At 36.3% G+C, this 24,589-nt stretch overlaps 1 protein-coding gene across 2 annotated transcripts in view; it reads right to left on the bottom strand.

Moving 5' to 3' along the window:
• osbpl3b (oxysterol binding protein-like 3b) overlaps positions 1–24,589 on the bottom strand; it is a 70,509-nt gene that overhangs the window by 14,383 nt on the left and 31,537 nt on the right. The window contains exons 3-15 of one of the 2 annotated variants that reach the window (XM_079626419.1): positions 18,033–18,149; positions 17,465–17,518; positions 15,402–15,515; positions 14,147–14,311; positions 12,859–12,970; positions 12,594–12,697; positions 9,509–9,601; positions 9,167–9,326; positions 6,783–6,913; positions 4,730–4,837; positions 2,632–2,769; positions 1,812–1,905; positions 796–1,040 (exon numbers count right to left, since the gene is read on the bottom strand). In XM_079626419.1, coding sequence (XP_079482545.1) covers positions 796–1,040; positions 1,812–1,905; positions 2,632–2,769; positions 4,730–4,837; positions 6,783–6,913; positions 9,167–9,326; positions 9,509–9,601; positions 12,594–12,697; positions 12,859–12,970; positions 14,147–14,311; positions 15,402–15,515; positions 17,465–17,518; positions 18,033–18,149 — 1,635 coding nt within the window. The remainder of the gene's footprint in view (positions 1–795; positions 1,041–1,811; positions 1,906–2,631; positions 2,770–4,729; positions 4,838–6,782; positions 6,914–9,166; positions 9,327–9,508; positions 9,602–12,593; positions 12,698–12,858; positions 12,971–14,146; positions 14,312–15,401; positions 15,516–17,464; positions 17,519–18,032; positions 18,150–24,589) is intronic. The other variant, XM_079626420.1, reaches the window with a different exon arrangement.

A 24,589-nucleotide genomic window follows, 5' to 3' on the forward strand; every position in this document is an offset into this window, starting at 1 on the left:
AAGCTATAAGACACTAAGCTACCAATACATAAGTTTGTTGGAAATCCGAAAGCTGAGAGAAAGGATTGCTGTCTTCCTCCAGAGACTAAGACAGAGCAATGATGGGTACTCAAAGTGTCATTGGATACAGTAGAGTGCAGCTAACAAAAGCACATTTCCAAGCAGGGAGAGTGTTTCTGAACAATAATCATTCTCTCATGTTGAGTAATAGTGGATCCTGTGATGATGAGCCTGGATCAAACAGGCTTTCAAAACAATCACATACATGATGTATTGTGACATCATAATCATACTACGGAAGTGTGTGTGTATATTACAATATTAATAGTAAACGATACAATTTACAATACAATGTAATATTTATAAACACTCTCTCTAGTTGTAATTGCAATACATATTTTATTAAAATATATATTATTGTACCAATATAGATTGTTATTAAATTGAACTTTACAATATTATTTTTAAGGCTCTTCATTTACACCTGTGATTTAGAGCTTTTGAGTTTCTGTTTTGGCCCTGTTTGACAGTAGTTTTTTATGCTTGTATTATGCTTTCTTACACAAACACAACATAAAGCAAAACCAGAACACTTTGCATTCACAAATGCCAGTCAGAATATCTCCCGAAAATTCACATTTGCTCCAGAAAGCATTTCTTTTTATTTTAATGTGCACAATGATTGTGATAAGCTAAAAAATTAAAACGGGCTTAAGTTTATGCATGTTTTTTGAAATCCAAATGCTTTTGATATGCAAACAGGTTTGTGCAATTATGCACGTGACCTCTGCCTACCATGCGCTCAAACGGGTCCTGTGTGTGTGCAGCCTTGTCCAGCAGTTCGCTGTACTCCAGTTCCTCGCACAGTCTCTGCAGTGTGTTGAGCGGCTCGTTGAGTTGAACAGGCATGGCTACTTTAGACAGGTCCTTCCCGATGTTGTTCTTCAGTATGTTCCACAGGCTGATGTTGCTGGTATTGGGGCTGGGAGAGGGAAGACAAGACCGCCGCTGTTCTTGAGAACCACCGTTCTCTACAGAACCTAAACAAGAAAAAACGTTTGCGGTTCAGGAAATGCATCTAAGATTGATCTCCAGCAATTGTGTCTCTGGACGTTTCTGTTCTGGCTTGTTAAAATTGCTTGTCAGTGCTTTTTCTGAACATACAAAATCCTTCATACAGCTATAAAACAGCTGTCAAATTTATGAAATGCAGTATTTATGTATAACACAGGAATGATAGCAGAATATCAATCCCACCAATGTTCCCTCTAATGTTTTTTTATTGTTAAGCAAACCCTTTTTGTAATTGCTAATAAAAAAAAAGTCAAAACTACAGAACAGTTCAATATAATATAATATAATATACAACTGAGATGTTATGTGATGATAACAAGGAGTTTTAGTACAGTAATTATTGGCTACAAGGACCATAAAACTCAAAATTAAATATGAATCTACTGAATGTGAATTTGTCCATATCAAGGGAATTCAAAATATATAATGTAATATAATTCTTCAAAACATGAAGACTTTTTTCTCATGTTTTTGTGTTCCCCTATTGAGCTCTTTAGGACATCATCCAGTGACAGTTCATTCTTTCTATGAAACCAGTAAACCGCATTTACCGGTTCTAACTCGGCAGCTTTAATAACTCTACAGCGGTTGACCAGAACGCTGCAATTATTTCTCATTCACTAGAACACAATCAAATGGCTTTCCCCACATATTTTGCATCTCCCTTCTGCACAGCATCTCCCTTTCTGAGTGGGTGCGACATCATAAGCGTGCAACAGAGAGGGAACATTACCCACCTGCATTGAGTCTCTCATTCTCTGCCTCGTTGCTGAAGTTATCCATGGACACATTGTCACTGATGTCACTGATATATGAGTCATCTTCCGAAGGCTAGCAGGAAACCACACATCATCATTACAGGTGTTTGGCTCTCTGACAGTATACATTTATCAAAGCCTGTCTATTGACCATCTAGCAACTGAAAAACATTAAGATATGGCTCTCTCTGCACCCTCTAATAAACCACATTATCAAAACGATGAAGATAAAGCAGACTTTAGTGTGTTTGTGTGTCCATCACTCCAGTAGAGTAGATGAAGGAAGTTTTTCGGGGTTCTAATTGTCACAGACGCCAATTTCTTCATGAGGTATTTTTAGAGAGAAGCAATTATCTCAATTTTCATATTACTTCTGCTACAGGAGATGCTTGAGCAGGTCGGCCTCAATAAGAGGCAGAGAGGCAGAAATGAAGTTAGAGAGAAAGCAGGGATGGCAGGCAGGCTGGTTCCTCTAGCTGTGGAATGTCACCCGTAGCACTTATTACATGTTTAATATAATTAGTCCCTTCCTCTGTCTCCTAATAGGGTGTTTAGCTCAATGTCGGCCTGAGGTGAAGGGGAGAGCAGAGGCAGCTGGTTTCTCGAGGAAGTGCAGTAAATGACATATTTGATGATTTGGTAAAGCTAGGCAAAATGTATCAGCCTGTCAAGCTATTTAAAAAACCTGAAACTATAATATAACTTACTAATGACTCATTTTGGTCATAGTGCCCAACTGTGATGATACTTATATTAACTAATTTGTGGGACAGGTGAAAAGGGGGGACTTCATCCTTACCTCATTTTCTGAAGAACTAGCCGACAACAGGACTTCCTGTGCATCAAAGAACTCTGATAGAGACTCTGTAATGGAAGCTCTGCTCTCATTGGATGCCTGATGGACAAGGGGACGGGAAACATCACTGGAGTCTTGCTTCTGTATGAAGAGAAAGCAAAGCTTCACTTCACATAGAGCCAAATGAGTGAATCTCAAAAAGAAAAAAATGTGGATCACATTTGACCCCAAAATTAAAATATTATATTCATAAATCATATAAATACTATATTAATGTATAATATAAAAATTATATTATGCCTATATTTTGGACTATTCAATTTATTATTATTTTCAGAATTTTCACAACAATTAAGCACACTATCCTCCAAATTCTCATTACTGTCACATACAAAAATGTCTTCCTAAATTCTTGCAATATAGAAATGAAACATCCCGTCCATTTACATTGTTTTTATTTTTTTTAAATGTTAAAATCAGCATAAATTATCCCTCCTATTGCATTCAGTTCAGTTTTGACCCGGAATAGGTACACCTAAAATTCTTTAAAAAAAAAAAAAAATTGTACGGGAACTTCATTTTGGAAATGGATTGAGGATACATCAAAATACACATGATTTAAAATAGATATAAATAAGAATATAAATTCTGGGTCAATTTTAATCTGGGTATCAACTGAAGCTTTACACGAGATGTTAGGCAGACTTATTGTTATCCATGAGTCAGATTTGTCTCAAATGTGTGGTTCGTGACAAAATACTTTTGTAAAATATATTAAGCCTCTTTCTCATATCTCACACACATTTAGAACTTTATTGTTGGTAAACATATGAATGCACAAAGAAACTATAAACAGACAAACAAATAAACTATATCAAATGAACTACAGCCCAAAGTGGATGTAGTAATACAATGGTAATAACAAAGTAACAATCAATGCTTAGAAATGTTTGCGCAATCACTAATTAATGAGAAGTTACCTATCAGATAAAATAAGGTTTTAGTTTTGTTTTATAAAGGTCACATTCCACCAGGTCAAAACTTAACCAGGAATGCAAAAGGTGTCATAGTTTTTGAATACATTAGAAGGGTTACATTCAAAACAGCAAATATTAGACTTAGAATTGTTCTGTACAATTGTACTTTATACATGAAATTTTCTCAGAGTACTATAAGTGAAATTTCTACATGTCACAGTTATGAGAATAAGATTTTTATATATCACACAGTATGCTTCAGAGATCTGTTAAATATGCCTGATTGTCATGAAAATGCCAAATAAAAATCACAATGGATCAAATTATTGGTCTTCACATAAGCTTCATTTTCCTTATACAATACAAGATTTCTTATTTGTTTCTTTTCACTTTGAGGTAAGTTTTATCCTGGATATTTCTTGGAAGCTTTCATGAAATTCAACTCATTAGCTGAAATGCGAAGCAAACAGGATACAAGGTCCCAACAGAAGATTAAAGAAAACAAAATGCTAAATAATGGAGGATATTTATTATCAGCACAAGACCAAGTAAAAAAACAACAACATAATTAGCAAACAATTTCTTTTGAATCACGACTTGTTATGAAGCAGTAAGAAAAAAAAAGGAAAGACAGTTGGCAGAACTTTGCAAGATAATTAGCGTAAAAGCATTATGTTGACTAGAATGTCAATTAGGGAAGTTGGTTATTGACACAGCAATTCCACAGGAACATATCACTGATAGCATGTGAAGCGTGGGTGCTGTATATAAGGTTGTTAGTGAGCATGCAAGTGGGTTTGGGCGTATACTACCCAGAGACATGATTAACTGGCATTAGAAAGTCTGACTCATCCTTGCCAGAGAGTAGCTGTGGATTCAATTAACACAAATCAACTTAAGCCTCAGGTTTTAAACCCGAGGTGACAACAAATATTCGGCTGACAAATTTTACACTAGTTCTTTCAACTATAATGTAATTTCCTGTGAATAATGAGCAATGACTAATGAAAAGTAGTGTATGGTTGGTGGCAGATGTAAAAATGATCTGGTCTTTTTAATAGCATTGGGGGGGGGGGGGGGGGGGTATGGGATGGGTGTAATAATAGCACATTTCCCAGACCCACCTGCAGGGGGCCAGGACTGAGGTTTATATGGACAGAGGGCTCAGAGATGTGCGACTCAGCGTGAATCTTGCACAGGCGCTCTCTCAGCTCAGAGTTCTGCGTTAAAGCCTGCAAAAGCAACCAGCAAAAACTCACATGGCTTCCACATAGTGCTCCTAACTATTAAACATACCTCAAGCAATTAACAGAAGGTCATTATTCATTTACTCTTGTGTATTTTCAAACCTTTACGACAAAGGCATATAGTGTCTAGGACTGTCAAGCTAAGAAAATAACAATTATTCTGCACAAAACGCAAATACATTCTCAAATATCGCACTAATTCAAATGTGGTGTGCGAAGATATGTTTCAATGGTTTTGATGGTGATGACATCAAATGGCACTGATTCTTGAGTTTTTAATAAACGATCAAAGTTTTTGGATTGTAACTGCCAAGTTTGAATTAAGGGTATCGCAATTGTACCGGTATAGTGACATATCATAAAATGAACTCTTGATATTGTGTTAACATTACACATATTATAACATCATAAATAATCCAGCACCAGTATCTAAGCTGCTTTTCTCAAAAGCATCATGAGCCAAGTTGATCGTAGAGGCCATTGGTGGCAATGGTTCTATGATCTACTTAGGCTTAAAATGCTTTTAGGAGAGGCAGCCCTGGTTGACACTTCAACATAGTAGGTGGCGGTACTGCACCAAACCAAAGTTGTTCCAAACCAAAGTGCTCAAAACTGGCCACTCCAAATGGATAAAGGAATTTCGAAAGGAATATAAAGGATTTCGAAGAGTACAACTGATAAACACTTTGCGCCCATGATTCTTTGCACGGATAAGTAAAAGTTTTTTTGTGTCTCCTACACTCTTACTTCCTCCGGAGGTAAACCCTTTGAAAGGATTAGGGCAAAGGGATGAGCCACAGGGAGTGTGTAGATACTACTGACACACAAAATCATGTTGGAGGAGATGACAGGTGAAAGCAAGACACTCTATCTGGACCCCAAAAAGTTCTCTCTCCAGTGTGGGAGCTTGATGGATTCCGTCAAAAATATGCAGTCTGCAGGAAGTGCCGATCAACAATCGTTGAGAAAAAGTTCTCTTTGTACGATTTTGTACAGTTATGGCTACAAACTATCTTTCCGCCTCCCTACCCTCGCATTTCCCGTGTGATTTTTTAGCCAAACGACAGAAGACTGAACAAAAAAAACAAGGTTAAATATAACTTTGACTGGTAACATTGTTTTTTTCCCTAAAATTTCAATCAATATTGCGATAATACTGTTATTGTGAATTCTTTTGGCCAGATAAACATGTAGTGAATTGATATTGTGACAGCCCTAGTTTGAATATGCAGATGTGAATTTGAGATTTGAATGCAAAATGAGAATGTGGCAGATAAAGTTAATGACTTTTTTGTCTTTTTTAGAGTTAGACAGGCCTGGACCGGGCATGTTTTCGTTGTGTGGAAAAGTCTAATAGAACACAAAGTTATTGAGTTTAAAGTAACTTGAGGCTAAATGTGCCCAGTAAGAATGGAGCTGGACTGTGAATTGCAAAAAGATTCCCCTGCAGTTCTAACAGACAGCAGATGTGTGCCGTTAATTCTCAGAAGTGCTAGAGTTGGGGTCTGCTTTACAATAATGTGACTCACTAAGGAAGATGAGTCATTATTCAGCATTACAGAACTCGATTTAGCACAGACTGTTTTTAGCATGTAAAAATAGCTCCTTGGATGGTCAACTCTATTGTTCACAAGATTCTTTAGAAGGTCGACATAATCATTATATTACAATAACTCTTCCACAGATAATTCTCAGCACTTGATTAGAAAGAACATCTAAATATTTTCTTATACTTTGGCCATTGTTGAATTGATAAGACAAGCATGTTTACATCTGCACAGAACAAGAGCTCTGCTTGAGTAGCATGCAATGCTTTAAAGAAGTATTAAGGCAAGAAACGGAAGGATTGTTAGTAAACAGTATTGAGCATGAGGAAATGCACAGAGAGGAAAGTGTATGTGTGTGTGTGTGTGTGTGTGTGTGTGCTTACAGCAGCCAGGGCACTCTTCAGTCCTAGGAGCTGGGCCGAGGGGGAGGGACAAGACTCGTGCTCCAGCATCTGTTTAAGTCTCTCTTTCTCTGAAGTCAGCATGCACATGGCTGATTTCATGGTTGTATGGACTGGAAACAAACACATAATAAAAAAAGAGTTGAGCACCATTTCATATATATATATATATATAAGGTGGACAAATCGTTGAAGAATCTGGTTTTGATTCTAACATCTTCATGCATGATTTATAAAACACAATCTTTTTGTAATTTGAGGAAGTATACATACATACGAATCAAATGTCTGGAAGCAAAATGTGCATTTTAGACTAAATGTTGTCTCTGTTTCATTGTAGTTGACGTGTACAGTGTAATGTGTAAAGGCTGCTTTGGCCTCCACATGAAATCTGGCACACATGCAGATCAAGGTTGATTTGAAAAAAGGTAGCTATATCAAGAAAACAGGAAGTGTGAAAACATGTGAGTACACACACACACACACACACACACACACACACACACACACACACACACACACACACACACACACACACACACACACACACACACACACACACACACACACACACACACACACACACACACACACACACACACACACACAGGTCATATAATTAGAATATCATGGAAAAGTTTATTTAATTAAGTAATTCCATTCAAAAAGTGAAACTTGTATATTATATTTATTCATTACACACAGACTGATATATTTCTAATGTTTATTTATTTTATGTTTAATGTTTATATATTTTGATGATTATAACTGACAACTAATGAAAATCCCAAAATTCAGTATCTCAGAAAATTAGAATATTACTTAAGACCAATACAAAAAAATGATTTTTAGAAATGCTGGCCAACTGAAAAGTATGAACATGAAAAGTATGAGCATGTACAGCACTCAATACTCAGTTGGGGCTCCTTTTGCCTGAATTACTGCAGCAATGGGGCGTGATGGAGTCGGTCAGTCTGTGGCACTGCTCAGGTGTTATGAGAGCCCAGGTTGCTCTGATTAGATAGTGTCCTTCAGCTCTTCTGCATTGTTGGGTCTGGCGTATCACATCTTCCTCTTCACAATACCCCATACAGTATATTTTCTATAGGGTTAAGGTCAGGCGAGTTTGCTGGCCAATTAAGAACAGGAATGCCATGGTCCTTAAACCAGGTACTGGTAGCTTTGGCACTGTGTGCAGGTGCCAAGTCCTGTTGGAAAATGAAATCTGCATCTCCATAAAGTTGGTCAGCAGCAGGAAGCATGAAGTGCTCTAAAACTTCCTGGTAGACGGCTGCGTTGACCTTGGACCTCAGAAAACACAGTGGACCAACACCAGCAGATGACATGGCACCCCAAACCATTACTGACTGTGGAAACTTTACACTGGACTTCAAGCAACATGGATTATGTGCCTCTCCTCTCTTCCTCCAGACTCTGGACCTTGATTTCCAAATGAGATGCAAAATTTGCTCTCATCAGAAAAGAGGACTTTGGTCCACTGTGCTTTATTAAATCCAGAGTCAACGCAGATGTCTACCAGGACATCTTCAGAGCACTTCATGCTTCCGTCATTTTCCAGCAGGATTTGCACCTGCCCACACTGCCAAAAGAACCAAAACCTGGTTCAATGACCATGGTATTACTGTGTAATTACTGTGTGATTTCATGTAATATTCTAATTTTCTGGGATTTTGATTTCGTGGGTTTCATAAGCTGTAAGTCATAATCATCAAAATTATAACAAATAAAGGCTTGAAATATCTCACTTTGCATGTAATGAGTCTATATAATATATTAGTTTCACCTGTTAAGTTGAATTCTTGAAATAAATAAACTTTTTGATGATATTCTAATTATATGACCAGCCTTATATATCCCTACCACTCTTAACTAGCTTAATCAGCTAGATATCTTTTGTCATCCATCTTCACTAGAAATACCATGCTAGTACATCATGTAGAAAAGCACCAAACCAACATAATACAACAGCAACTAGCATGGAAACTCATACGGTCTTCTCATTCTATACCATTTTATTCTTGTTGGTCAGCTCATTCAGAGACGTTGTGATACTGTCCAATGAAACCTTGGACATTTATTTGAACATGAGATACTGATTTTCACAATTCTCATGAAGATAAAGTGCAAAAACACATTTGCAATAAACATCTGTCACGTTCTTCAGAGTTTTGGCTTTTCCCTCAGCAATTTCCTCCTAATGACACATATTTTATATGCAAATAAGACATTTTGAGCCAAAAATGTAGGATTTGTGGGAGATTGATGAGGTATAATTTGTCACGAAAGACACATTCCAGTGATACATCACTTAATCTAGTTCACTAGTTTTCTGTTGCAGCACCCACGGTTGTTTGCGACGCGGCAGAAGTCTTCCTGCAGTTTGGATACGTCTATAGGCGAGTCTAGAGGTTCATGGTAACTCTTCTCATTGGTCAGGTCTACTGAAGAGAGGTTGGGATTGGACGCGTGGAGACGGACAGAGCCTGCTGAAATACAGCTCGGAACCTAAAAGCATCAGAGGAAGGAGAAAATGCCAGGTCAATGGTCAATGATGGTGCGATTCATTTTTGCAAAAGGAACACTGAGATAAATGGCCAGAGGAAAATGTAATAGAAAATTTGTAGTCCATGCAGTAATACTTAATGGTCCTTTGTGTAATAGTTAAGGGAATCCAAGTCATAGATCACCTGCAGGGTGGTTTTGTTGTCTTTCCCGTAATTCTTGCCACGCCATTTTTTGGGATGTCTCTTCTCTTTTTTCGGGCTGTCGTACATTGAAGCCTACACAAAACAAAAGATACTGAAATACTTTAAAAAAAATCATGTCAATCCCCCAATACATACTGAAAACCCTTCATTAAAATGGATTATCAGTACCATATCGGTTATCGACCGATATTAGATATGTTTTAATATACCAGTATCGATCGACATTGGATATATTGGCTGATATTGGATATTTAATTGTGCATAATCAATTTTACATTTAGATACCCTTTGCTGTCATTTAACAATCACTTACAGTTAATCTTTAAAAACACTAATCATTTAAGAATTAAAATTAAATGTAATCTTTAGCGAATCTCAAAATAATTATCCACTTTTCAAACTATACATTATAATTTTGTGATGCCAACATTTACTTAATGACTGATTTTAGCTTAATGCTTTATTGGCCATACTGTAAATAAAATTATATTACAAAATAAGGGGATTCATTCACAGCAAGGGACAAGTTTGTGATTTTCATCCAGCTTTGTATTCCTTACAATGTCGGTAAGAAAATGAACAACGTGTACTCTCTCCATGTTACCAGCACCCAGATCTCTCCGTCGTTTATTTGTCCGCAAGATGACACAAAATGAAAATATGTAAACTTGTCCTTGAAGGTCCCCGTGAACCAGAAGTTACAACCGACTTTACTTCAGTGTTGTGACGTATTTTCAGGTGAAACGGAATATTGAATAGAGGGCGGGGTTTACTTTAGCACACCTCCTCTCCATCCCTCGCTCATAGCAGAATGATGGTTGGAGTGGTAAAGGATATTCAACCCAAGCCGTCAAACTGACGTCATCAGAGAAGGAACGCCATTCCAGAGCTGAAGCAAATTTTCAGATTTTGAATAAAGATTACCACAACAGACAAATATTTTTCAGTGTATTAACTTGCACGGATTAATTATACACCACAAGACTAGTAATGTGCGCTAACAAAGTAAATAGGGTCAATTTTGATTTCATGACGACTTTAAAGCTGCAGTTTTTCCTCTTTGTCGCCATCTCTGTTCGAAATCTGCAATTGCAGTTATTCGCGGAATTATCAACTTTACGTGAGATGTGCCTCGACACAGCACAACGCGGATGAATCCGATGTTTTTAGGAGAATGTGCGGCTGTCAGTCGCCGCGCCAGTGTGGACACTGTCATTCGGAATAATAGATTCTACTTTTTGGAAGTATGAACAACTTAAGAATTTTCACAGGAAAATTTAATCTGAACAAGTAAGTAACATCCACTTTTGTTCTGACCAACTAAGGGAAAAAAAGCATTGCAGTAAATCGAGCTGATTAAATCTAACGATGGCTTATCCTAACACGTCAAACCGTGCAAATTATAATTTGCTCTCAAATTTTTTATGTTAACAACATCAGCATTCCGTGACTACATTTAATGCCCTTCCGATAATATCCTTGTTTTCGCATGGGCCCGGTTGCAGTCTCTTTTGTTCTATAGCCACTCCGAAGTCCAAAGTCTTCTTTATGACGAGACACCTTCTTTATGATAACAGATGCGACGTAATGACACAAAGACATGCTCGAATTTCCCGCGGAATTAAAAACATTATTACAAGCTTACCGTTTTGAATTGAGATAAGGCAAGCAGATAGTTTTGAACACTTGCTGGTTATGTACTTGCTCAAATTTATTTTGGATCATTTCTAACTCAAAAAAGTTACGGACTGGAGCTTTAATTATAGAAATGTCCAGGGACAACATTTACATTTTGCAGCAGCTAAAGTAAACAGATAATGTAATAAATATAAGGTGGCCCATTTGGAAGATGAAAAGGACAGCTTTCTGAATAATGTCTCATCTGTTATGGCGGTTATGTGGAATAATTAAATTTATTACTGCAAATCTCATCATGGCTATCCTTCTGAACTTGTGCTATCAACCGAATGACTGTTTGTCAGTTGGGCTGTCGAACAGAACATTAACAGCATTCACAGGCACAGCTGGACCACTGCCCGAGGGACTAAGATTGGCCTTTTTGGATGGTAGCAATTTTAAAGAAGTTTTTTCTATACATTCTAAACATTTTGAAAAGTTGTCCAAGTAATACTTTAAGTGCCTCTATTAAGCTATTTTAAAGGCTGTTGATTTTGTTTTGAAGGTCTCCTACAATAGGTTTACATGCATCCAAGGTCAAAAAACACTATAATTTCTCACATTGCAGCATCACCTCTTTTCTTACGGCGTCTGAAACGGTTCGATCAAGGATCCAGTCTCTCTAAAGAGCCTTCTCTGCTCTGATTGGTCAGATGGCCCAGTCTGTTGTGATTGGTCTACTGCTTACAGTGCGTCAGACACAAAACTCCCATTATCTGAATTTCAGCTCTGGAGGCTTGAATATACACAGTGATATGAATGGGAACGATGGCGATGGTTTTACCGTATCAATTTCAGCCCAAGACCGTATCCTTTGGAAATGCATGCAAAGTGGATTTGCTTTGACAGCGCAGAAAACAGCGACTTCTCGACATGCCGACAACATGAACCAAACTCTTTCAGGACTCAGCTACAACTACAGCGTTTGAGGGCGGGGCAAAGTAGACGTTGCTCGTGGGCAACCAATGAAAACCATCGGCTGGCATTATGCAAATTTGTTACAAACCTACAAATAGGTTTATGCAGGAAGTAAAACTGGAATTACTGAAGACTCAGACTTCAGAATCAGTTCTTTCTTTTGGGAGACACCATTAACTCCATTTATCGCGCACTTTGATCTTTGGAACTTTGCAGATCTTTCACATTCACACTTTGATCTTTGCCGCCTTCAGCCTGCACCACACCATGACAATATAAAAAAGCATAATAGGGGCACTTTAAAAATGTAAAATAATACTAATTCAACTTAAAAACATCCATACATTTCTGGATATGTAAAACACTTAATCTAACCAAAAACAAATTCTGATATATAGCTTGTGTAAATATGTTGACAAAATTCTAATAAAAAAAAAGTATTATATTTTTTGTGTGAATGACATGTAACCTGCAGAGCGTTGATGGCTGGGGCGGAGTAAGTGCGGTGTAACACCTCCATACTTCTCAACAAGTGATTCAGTTCCAGGAGCTGAGCCTCACATACCGAGAGTTCTGAGAGAGAGAGAGAGAGAGAGAGAGAGAGAGAGAGAGAGAGAGAGAGAGAGAGAGAGAGAGAGAGAGAGAGAGAGAGAGAGAGAGTGTGTGTGTAAAAAGCTGCAGACACAGCATCTTCAGTGTGATATGGATTTACAAATTGGTGTGTATGTGTGTACCTTTGGTGCACCTGTCCATGTCATCAGAAGACTGGAGCCAGGCGGTCACCTTGGCCTGGCTGGTAAAAGATACAGGCGAGTGAAGAGAGGACTGCTTTGCAAGAGAAGCACGCTAGAGAGAGAGAGAGAGAGAAGCATGAAAAGAAAATGATGGGGAGACGATAGAGACAGAAAAGAAGACGGAAAATTATTATAAGAAAATTAATTATAAGAGAGAGAAAGAGAAAGAAACAATATTAGCTTAATAACATTTTGGCTGTTTAAAGTTGTCAAATCATATCACAAACAAATAAATATTCCCCCCCCCCTTTTTGTTGTATGAAGGTTACATTTTTTACATTTTCTATTTTAATGGATAATATTATGATATTGCAATAAACCAAAGAATGGCAATATTGCCATTTCAATATTTATTTTAAAAACTACAACTGTCCCACAGCTGTGACATCATTTCCACCACACCGAACAATTGCAAATAGAATTTGTGAATAGAATATTTGAATTGTGTACCATTTCCAATCAATCTGTGATTGACAAATTATGCAAAAATTATAACAATATTATTTAAATGTGTATTTTGATTAGATATGATTGGAATTCCATTATTGACTGAGTACATAACATCTGTGTTTAACTTGAAAGCCTTCAAATAATGCTTTAAAATTTTAACTGCCGGGTTGGATTTGGTACTTTTAGCATATCTGCACTTTATCTGCAAATTCTTCTTACTGTCAGTAGATCTTGGTGTACTGTCTAATGAAAGAGCCACTCTGATATGGTAATCACTGGTAACCATGGGAATTCCTCAAAGCATCAGCTTCATCCGTGCAGTAGAGCATGTAACCGATGTAAAAGCTGTTCTGCAAGTACCATGCGATAGATGTCGTTAGAGCGACCAAAGTGTGTATGTGCAGCTTTAATTATGTGTATTCGGGAATAAAACTAGCTTTGAAGTTAGTGTGAGCAAGACAAAATACAATTTATGCTAAAAAGTTGAAAAATGCCATTTCCACAGTCATCACAGAATGAACACAATACATCATTTGAGATGTGGTGGAAATATGGTGGGAATTTTCATTACCTTCAAAAAAAACAAAATCCACCCTGGTGGATATTGTTAGTGGACAAAATAAATTGAGTTAGTTTCTAAAAGTTGACAACTGCTGTAGGCATTAAAGTACAATAGACCTTTAACGTCCTCTCAAAGTTAAAGCTCTAGCACAGTCATTGTCATTTCATCTGACATTTATCTTTCCATCTAATCCCTCAACACGTCCCATGGCGTTACCTTTCTGATGGACTGACTGTCGGGTGTCGTGGGGGAGGAGGTGAGGGGGTAATGAGGGTGGAAGAGCGTTTTCTCATGAGGGAACATTGCAATCTCATTCTGCCTGTAAAGCCTGTGGTGACGGAGCTTAGAGACCCATTCATCAAACAGCTCCTGGGACTTGATCTGCAAGCACAAGGAGACGACAGTTAACCTACTCAATCAGGATTCAGAAGCTGTTTTTCCTGATGCTGTGCTGCTGTTGACCTCATGACTTTGTATTGGAAGGACTTGCTTCCTATTCATGAGATCAAGAGTTCAAACTGGAGAAAATCAAACGGAAGCTGACAAAACCCTTTCCCCCCCATAAATGATTCTCTCTAAAAGAGGATCCACTACATGGGAGCAGAATTTCATTTTAAAAATCAATCTCTCTGTTGAGGTTTGTAAAGCTTTCTAATATTACACTGTTAATATGTTTTGGGATTGTATTGATTTTTTAAAAGCTTTTAACATGATGAGCCAGCCTATACAACCTTTGAAAAAGTATATTAGTGAAGACATGCTTGGACAAATTTCAGAATAAAAAAAAAAACTGCAATTTAAAGAAATTAAACATGGGGATTTCATTAGTCAAGTTTGCGAACAAAAATAAATATTTTTTTATTTTCTTATTATTTATAACTTTATATTAAGAAATTGTATATTGACATCAAAATGTAATTCTATAATATATTAACATTCTGGGAAATGTTATATTTCACTGTTTTTCATAAAATTAAAAGTTATTGAAAATAAATATAAATATATATATACTAATATAATACAATTATTGAAATATGTACACAATGTTATCACTGTCATTTTATTATTAGTATATTATATTAATATATATTATATACATTTTATTAATATGATCTGCTATTTCTAGAAATACCCGATGTGTAATTGTAATTAATTGTAATTAAGTGTAATTATACAATTCTGCATTCTGTTTGCATCTCAATTGACATTTAATTTAAATTGATCTATACTAGAAAAGGCATTCTAAATTCAGTTTTGGACGGGACATCAAAACTCTTTCTCATATAGCCAGAAAACTTTAAAGGCAAAATGTCCCAGTGCAACTTTAATATGGGGCTAAAGCAAATCTACTGTACCACCACAATGTAACATGTTCCAGTAAAACTGCAGCAAAATTACATTCTCCACTAATGCTCTTCCTATGACCGCAGAGCATTTTGAGGTCAGTCTAATACTATAATTGTTGTGATACCTTTAAGTGATAAATGTTTTCTTCTGCATCCAGATCAATGCACTTGGCTTTCTTCTTAATGGCCATGACGGACAGTCCCACATCAATGCAGCCGTGGAGCTTGCCTTTTTCCACCTGCACACAGCACAGGCAGAAGGTTTGACCTATAAATATCAACGCTACCTCATATATCAATACAACATTATGTTACTCAGTTGCAACACACTCAAATTAATACTGAGCAAATATGTTGCTCTTGGTTTGAATATATGTTCAGTGAATTCTTGGTTTTGCTTTTCCATAAATAATCAAATCTACTGCATCCTTTAAGTCAAGTCAAGTCATCTTCATTTATAAAGTGCTTTTAACAATGTAGATTGTTTCAAAGCAGCTTTACAGTGATAAACGTATAATTTAAGGTAACAGAGATTGTTTTGGCTTTATAGCAGTTCTTGAATAAAGATATTTTCCAGCTAAAGTTAGTTTTGATTGATTCACTTCCGTCGCAACGATCATTAGTTATTAAATTAGAGACCGCTAAGACGACACCATTCTGTGCGAACCTGTGATAAACGCTGATGGCGCTCACGTGTGCATCAAGAATTAATTCTATAGTTATGCGCATTTGAATATATGTGCGCAGGTTTGTAATTCCCTACAAACCATGCCTTAACAAAATACTTGTCTTGCCTATAAATTTTGATACAGAATTTTATTTTATTTTATCACTTCGGGGTAGGTACGCGAACCGAATTTTCCCACAACGCTTTATCTGTAGAGTGGTAAAGGGATCCTCCATAGGGAGAGGCTCTTCAGCACTGTGTAAAAAATACACATTATGTGTATTTTTATGTGTACTTTACACTATGTACTTTAATGTGTACTTTACTTGTACACATTTAAAAAATGTGTCCTTTACATTATGCGTACTTTACACCAAAAATACAACAGATAGAGTGAGGTAGCCCAAGTAATCCCATCTTACTAATGACATGAAAGTAGAGATGAAAATTGTGAAGAATTTAAGGATTTGGTTCCCAAACAGTTCCATTAACAAAACTTAGTATTTATAAGGAATAAATATTGGGAAAAAGTAACGCGGTTCAGGTGCCAAATAATGAAATAATACTTTGAATAAATTATATTAATACTTAAATTTGAAAGTGAATTACTTGAATACAATTATTGCAAAAGACTTTTCACAAATGCAATCCAACAAAAGGCCTTTAACAACACATTTACAAAAACAAAAACAAATTTGTCTTAACATATTTTATTAATTAATTATTATAAAATAGTACTGACAAAATTTATAATGTGTATTTTTAACTACATACTGACATGTAAACAATCAGTCAGTAACTACCCTGAGTGTGATTCACAAAAAAAATAACCTGTGCATAAGAGTCATTAATTCTGTAATTAGACTAAATGTTTTGTTTACAATATTCATATATTTTTTATTTCTTAAGAACATGTTCTTGGTTCCCAGCCCTGTTTAAGCAACATATTGTGCATTCAAAACAGTGATTTTTTGTAAAAAGGAGACGTAAAATACAAGAGGGCTTTGGCTATTTTTGCTAATGCATAACCTTGTCAATAATGCATTCTCACAAGCACATTCAACTAGTGGCCTTGATTTAGAGGCTAAAAAAGCCCCAGATAAATCTGAAAGATATACGGCAGGTTAATTATGTATTTTCGTTATAATTGAATACCCTGGCCACACGTCCACTTCATAATGCTGCTTAAAAGGGTAGATTGGTGTGAGGGAAGCCAGTCGCAGCACAGGGGTAGCATAACAGTTTCTGTTATGAAATTAAGACATTTGTAAACTATCGGCTCTAGATGATGCTATCAAACCCTGGGGAAATTAACCTTGATTTTACATTCCCACAGCTAGAGGCTTTATTTCAGCAGGAAACATGTATTGACGGAAAGATGGAGGATGAAGACCTCTGAAGATGGCTGGAGCTCTGTAAAAACTTGCGGTGACCACTAAAAGTCCGGAGTGCTTTAGTTCAATGGACTAAGTGAGTGTGTGTATATACAGTATTTATATATGTGAGGCCTTTTAGACTCACATCAGCTTCGCATTTGGCGTACTTCAAAATGCCCTTGTCCAAGTAGAAGAATCTCTGTGAAAAAAGAAGCACAAAGAGGAGAGGACAGAGGAGAAACTTGGGTCAGATTTATTTGGTAAATGATGAATGTCCGTTCAGGCGACGCTAAAAAACTCTTGATGAATGAGAGGCTGTATATCACTATGCCTCTTTTCTGTCTATTCTTGTATACACTCTTTTTGGTTGAAGGGGAATATGGGTATTTTCAAGGCAAATAAGGGTTGCATCTGCACATTAAATGCCATAGGAGAAAGTATTTGAGCATTAAAAAAATATGTGTTATTGTGTGCTAAAATTGAACAAAATGATGCACAGGAAGATCATTCATCAAGTTCTTTAATCATCAGCCACCCCAGAGTCCTTCAGTGTGAGCACAATGTGGTCAGACAGGTTAGCACAAATCCACTCAGCTGCTTTGAAATGTAATTTTGGAAATATCTGCAGTTACACTAATTCATCCAATTATTCCATGACTTCCAAATATTTTGAATAAAACATTGGTAGAGGCATGACAATTTCCCACACATACCTTGTGCCAACCTTTCATGGGCCATTTTCTCTTCTTCAGCATGTAGCCGGACTGCTTCTCTGGCTCCTGAACATTAGAAAGACCACCACGCAAGCCCTCGACGATCTCCCAGTTGTCCTGTACAATTCAATTAAATACGTTTTTACACTGTACAATGAAAAACAGTAATAAACTGTAAGTATAAATTATATGAGCAATCTTAAAAATATGTGTTATCAAAATACAAAATACTGCCTATGAAAAAATGCAATTAAATAAAGCATGTGACTATAAATGTGTCAACTGGTAGAGATACCATTTATACTGCAGTAAATATAATTGGACGCCTATCATAAGGCAGGACTGCTTAACATTATTTACACATGAGAATGATGAAAAAACATGCAGTGTGAAAATAGAGTCAACAAGTAATGCTGTCACAGTCTTTTACTCTTATTTTGATATTCTTTGTTTTGTTCTTAGTTTTGTTTCCCTTAGTTACCGTTACCTTAGCTCTGTTTTTGGTTTCATTCATTTCTAGTCAAAAAATACTACAAAAGGCAGTATCCTCCTCACAACTATGTTCCTTTTAAGAAAGAAATTGTATCTGTGAGGATTTCCAGTCAGGATTTAGATCGTATCATAGTACTGAGACTGATCTCATTTGCACTTATCATCCGATCTTGGTTGTATCTCTCTATTAGTGTTACTGGATCTTAGTGTTTTATTTGATACTATCGACCACAACATTCTTTTGAATAGACTTGAAAATTACATTGGCATTAGTGGAATTGCATTGGCATGGTTCATACTTATATGACTGGTATCAATTTGTAGCAGTAAATAAAAAGGGTGTCATATTGATCACGAGTTCAGTATACTGTATATATAGAGTAACGCAAGGCTCAGTACTAGGACCGTTGTTTTTTACCCTGTACGTGCTACCCTTTGGGAGATATCATAAGGAAGCTTTTCACTGTTACACTGATGATTCTCAGCTCTATATTTCTTCGCAATCTGATGAAATATATACCAATTCACAAAATGAACGGAATGCATAGTTGATATAAAAATTGTACTAGTACTCCTACTACTTAATTCTGAAAAAAACGTACACTATAATTATTGGAACAAAAACCTCCACACGTAATAACCTAGAATACTGTCTAACACTTGATGGCTCTGTCAAGTCTTCGTCGTCAGTTAGGAACCTGGGTGTGCTCTTTGATACCAATCTTTCATTTAAAAGCCACATTTCTAGCATCTTTAAAAATGAAATTTTCCATCTTAAAAAAATATCTAAATGACGACATATGTAATGTAATTGTTGCATCGCTGTTGTATCCGAATCAGATGGTGGACCTGCACCTTCGCATGACCACAATGCAGCCCTGAATGTCAGCAGAAATCCTGTAAATATGACAATACCCTATGAAATATGACAATACCTTAGCAATGACAAATACAAAAAAGTTAATTAATGAGTTCATGACCTCAAGGATAGATTATTGTAATGCTCTACTGTGTGTCTGCCTTGCACGCTTAATAAACAAACTCCAGCTGGCCCAAACTGCAGCAGCTAGACCAGTATGACCAAATTAGCCCGGTTCTGTCAACACTGCAACTGGCTACCTATTAAACATTGTAAGTAATTAGCAAGATTTTAAAATGTATGCAAAGCACTAAATGGTTTATCTCCTAAGTACTCGAGTTAGCTCTTAACATATAATAATCCTTCACGTCTATTGCAATCTCAAAATTCTGGCCAGTTGATAATACCTAGAATATCAAAATCAACTGCAGGTCTTTTTCCTATTTAGCTCCCTATGGAACAGTTCGGAGCAGACACACTCTGTCAGTTTAAATCTAGACTAAAAACACATCTCTTTAACCTGGCATACACATAACACATTATCACATTTCTATAATTCAAATTCGTTAAAGGATCGTTAGGCTGAATACATTAGGTCAGTCTGGAACCGGGAACGCACATGATGTAATTGTTGCATCGTTGTTGTATCCGAATCAGATGGTGGACCTGCACCTGACCACAATGCAGCCCTGAATGTCAGCAGAGATCCTGTAAACATGACAATACCCAATGAAGGTTGACACGACAGCCACAGATCCTTAGCAAAGACCATAAGAACCAGAAAAGTCCTCTGCACAGACCTATGATCAGCTTCGTCTCCATACTGGAGTGATGAATCCGATCTTCAAGCAAAAGGAACTGGATGAAATATTTGAATGCTACCGATCCACAATCTGAATTCTGACTTGTGATGCAGCCTGAATCATAACCACACCGTGTTTTTTCGTTGGCCAGAGGAGAACTGGACCCCCGACTGAGCCTGGTTTCTCCCAAAGTCTTTTTTTTTTTCATTCTGTCACCTGATAGAGTTTAGGTCCCTTGCCACTGTCGCCTCTGGTTTGCTTAGTTGGGGACAATTTATATTAAAAATATTATTGATTTGACTGCACTGACACTATTGTATAAGAACTGACCTGAGCTGGACGATGACATAATGTTTTTGCAAAAAGGCTTTATAGATGAAATTAACTAATTTAATAATGATCTTTAACTGAATCAACACTGAACTGACTTCATCTGAACAATGATACTATTTTCTGTAAAGGCTGTTGTACAGCCAAAATGAAATCTGTTTGCATCATTGACTCATTCTCCTGTTATCACTGTAAAGCTGCTTCTGTATTAAGCCCTGTAAAAATATGTATTGTATAAAGTGCTACATAAATAAAGGTTACTTGACTTGATTATGTCCTCGTTTGTTCCTTTGGTTACATTATCTGCACCTGTCTGTCATTCTGTTCGCCTAGTACTTATACTGCTATGTTTTGTCCCTTGTCGGTTCTCGTTTCTAGTTACGTGGTCGTGTTATTATTTCGCTTGTATTTTCCTGTATCTTCTAAATAGTATTATTAAAGACTGTGTTAGCAAAATTATTTTCTTCGTCTAGCACTTCCTTACAGCCACTTGCATTACAGAAGCTACTTGACACATTAATATGAAATAGGGGTAACACTTTATTTAACCCTATAGTTGTCACACATATGCAGTCCTTTGTTCGTTTAGTTTCATTTTCATGGACTTTTAGTTTGCTTTTCATTATTTCCTGTTGTCTTTGTTCCCTTTCCCCACTCTAATCAGTTACCATGAAATTTCATTGGATCATCCTGTTAGTCTTTTAATTCATCATCATTGTATACTTAAGTTTCTGTTTCCTCAGGACATTGCCGGCTATTGCTGTGTGCTATGTTGGATATTTTCAGTTTATTCTTTTATTAAATACCTTTGGATTAGAACTTTTGATCTTCGTCTTTGGACTCTTTGAACTTTGACAATAGTAAGTACATGTAGTTAATTAATATTACTCAGTGAGTGTATAGTTACACTGAAACAAGGACACCTTTAAGGTTAGATTAGGGGTGGCTTATGGTTATTTGGATGTAATTATGCATAATTTATAGTTATTACTATAGTAACTACATGTAACAGGGACAATGTAAAATAAAGTGTTGCCGAAATAAGCATCTCCTATTATATAAATAAATTAATATATAAACCATTTTTCAATTACATTTCTATATTATTTGTCAATAACTATATCGTTTTAGTGGCAAAAAAACAATCACACAGGTATATAAGAATGTGGTCGTATCGCACTGTCCTTATTTGTATGATAAATGCATAATAAATTGGTAGAAAATGTTTTATTAGGACATGAAGGCAGCGGGCCTAGAAAAATGGAGTTGCTGCCAGCTTATGATTATTCTCCTCTTCTTTAGGAACACAGAAAAAAAAAAATCAAACAAATCATTCCAGTATTCAGCTTATTTATAGATTTAGAGCTCCTGCATGCAAGGACTGTCATTTCTTGATTTCACAAATTAGAAATATTTGTGAATAAAAAGCAGTGTAAAACCGTCTTCATCCAGAAAATCTTGAATTTAGGATAAAATTCAGAACCAACACAAACCATGACACTACCATTCAAAAGTATAAAGTAGTTTTTTTTTTATAAAGAAATCAATACCAGTACTTTTATTTGGCACAGATGCATTAAATTGATCAAAAGTGATATTGTTTAAAAAAAAATCACATTTTCCACAAAAATTCAGCTTTGCCATCACAGGAATAAATTACATTTAAACCACAGTGAAATAGAGGTTCATTAAAAAATCTTACAGATCCAAAACATTTGAACTGTAGTGTGTAATATATTACAATATATAAAAAAAGTGTTTAAGTGAAGAATGACTATACAAAGTCCTTATATGGAGATTGTTTAAAACATTTATTATGCTAAATATTAACTGCAGGAACAAGGTTACTCATTCACAATTCTCTGGATAAATCAACATTAGAATGATGGTAATAACAAATTTATGTGCATAAACACCTGTTAGCAATCAGGTGGGAATTTAGAGAGGAGAGATATTCTCTCTATTATTTAGAGCCCTGACAGACGGGACAAAAATGTGGGTCTCCATTCTCCCTCTTCAGCAAACTCTGTCTCTTCCTCAAGGCAAGAGCTGCACTGCCCAAACACACTCTCAGCAATTCACTACATCAAGGACAACTTTCAAAGAGACATCTCTATAGCCAAGGACAAAACCCAAACATGCATTAAGAACCACAGAGTGAGACTAATAAAACCAAATGCTCTTACACAACATTTCAAATCAAAGAGCAATCACAACCTTCAAGGGAGATATGACAGTGGAACAAGCCAGCTGATCAACCCTTGTGAAAAAGAACACTTTAGCATACTTTTAAAAAGAGTAATCATTACATAAATAATATTTTAAATATATAATTAATATACGCTTTAGAGTGTTTTTGACCCAGTAGTAAATTTTTATATGTAATTTCATAATTAGTTATTTTCTCTTTGAAATGGTTGTCTACATAATTTAAATAATAAAGTAATATCGAATCACACTAGTTTATATCGAATCGCACTACAAAATTATAAAAAGTACTTTACATGTGTTTAGTATGTTAGTCAACATATCTGCATATCATATAAGTGTACTTCTTTAAAACATTACAAAAGTTTATTAGAATATCATGAACATACTTTAAAATAAAACATTTAATTTGACATTACAAAGTGCACTTTTTAAATGTGCACTTAAGTGACATGCTGATGCGCATACTCACGTTCTTAGTCATGAACGTGTACTCTCTTTAAAATGCCCCATTATGCTTTTTCGAATATTATTTTTCATGCAGTGTGTAATATACTGTAAGCTGTCTGTGAATGTAAACGCTCTAAACGTTCTAAGATGTAAAGTCGAAAGTGCACGATAAATAAGTTGTTGTCTTCCAAAAGAAAGAACTGACTCTGAACCACTTAAACGAGTCGTCAGGAATTCCTGCATACGTAACACGGTAACACATTTGCATAATGCCAGCCTATGGTCTTCATACACCAGGCGTGACGCAAGTGTTTTTTGCTAGTTTCATTTTCACGTTCTGGACCACGTTGTTTAAATAGTAAATGCATTTGTGCCCATCTGTTCGCCCTATGGGCATGCTGGTGTGTTCAGGCACATTGTTGGCACGTTGGCTATTTTGAGGCAACTGAAATAGACTGTGCCATTGACAAACAAAAACCCAGTCTAAAATCAATGGCGCGGTATTTTTTTTGTGGATTCGTACACGCCCTAAGTGCACTTGTGCCGTGCGGCGTGCGCTTTAGACCATGCGCTTAGATGGTTAAAATAGGGCCCTGTAGCTGGTTCGTGTTATGTACATGTCAAAAAGCCAAGAAGTTTTCTGCTCTGCAAAAGCAAACTCTCTTTGTAAACACTTCCAAAGGCCTCTTTAGTCGAATGCCTCTAAAATCTTTGAGAGGTCTAAATGGGATTTACAAAATGCTTTTCCATTAAAGATGGGGCAGTACCCACTTTATTTGCACCAACTTGCTCCTCAGAATTAATTATTGATGTATATATTTTGTACCGGGTGTTCGAAATACGTCGTTTGTGTTTAATATTGTGTAGGTCTCCGGCTAACCGGCTAACTCACGTTACTACTTTCTTTGCTAATCAGCTGTGGGCCACTATTGTCTAAAACTGTGTCCAATAATGCAGATTGTCTGTTGTTCTTACTACTTTGAGTAATGATAAAGGATGAAGTAAGATTTGTTTTGCAGAATTTAATGTTAAATCAGTCATTCACGTTTGTGCTCGGATAAGGTATGCGCTGTTATTAAAAAAAGTTAATGATTCAGTTTCAACATGTGTACCCGCAATAAATTCGAAATATACATATTGATTTTTTTGATGGACATACTCTTGTTAATGCTGATGGAGAGGAATTACAGTTGCAACATTTCATAATGTATGTAATACTGGGTAGTGTATCACTGAGAAACGTCCTGCTCAAGTCGTCCTTGCGATGGGTTGGGTAAATTGGGTCGGGTTGAATAACTAGTTCTTCCAAAGCTTCATTATCGGACTCGCGCTTGGATTGATATGGTAAAATCGACGTCATCGCTACTGTCTTTACAGTGTGTACAATCGCTGAGGACTGAGGAAGCCTTAAGAGC

Source organism: Phoxinus phoxinus (assembly GCF_949152265.1).
Source record: "Phoxinus phoxinus genome assembly, chromosome: 10".
Classification (NCBI taxonomy): Eukaryota; Metazoa; Chordata; class Actinopteri; order Cypriniformes; family Leuciscidae; genus Phoxinus; species Phoxinus phoxinus.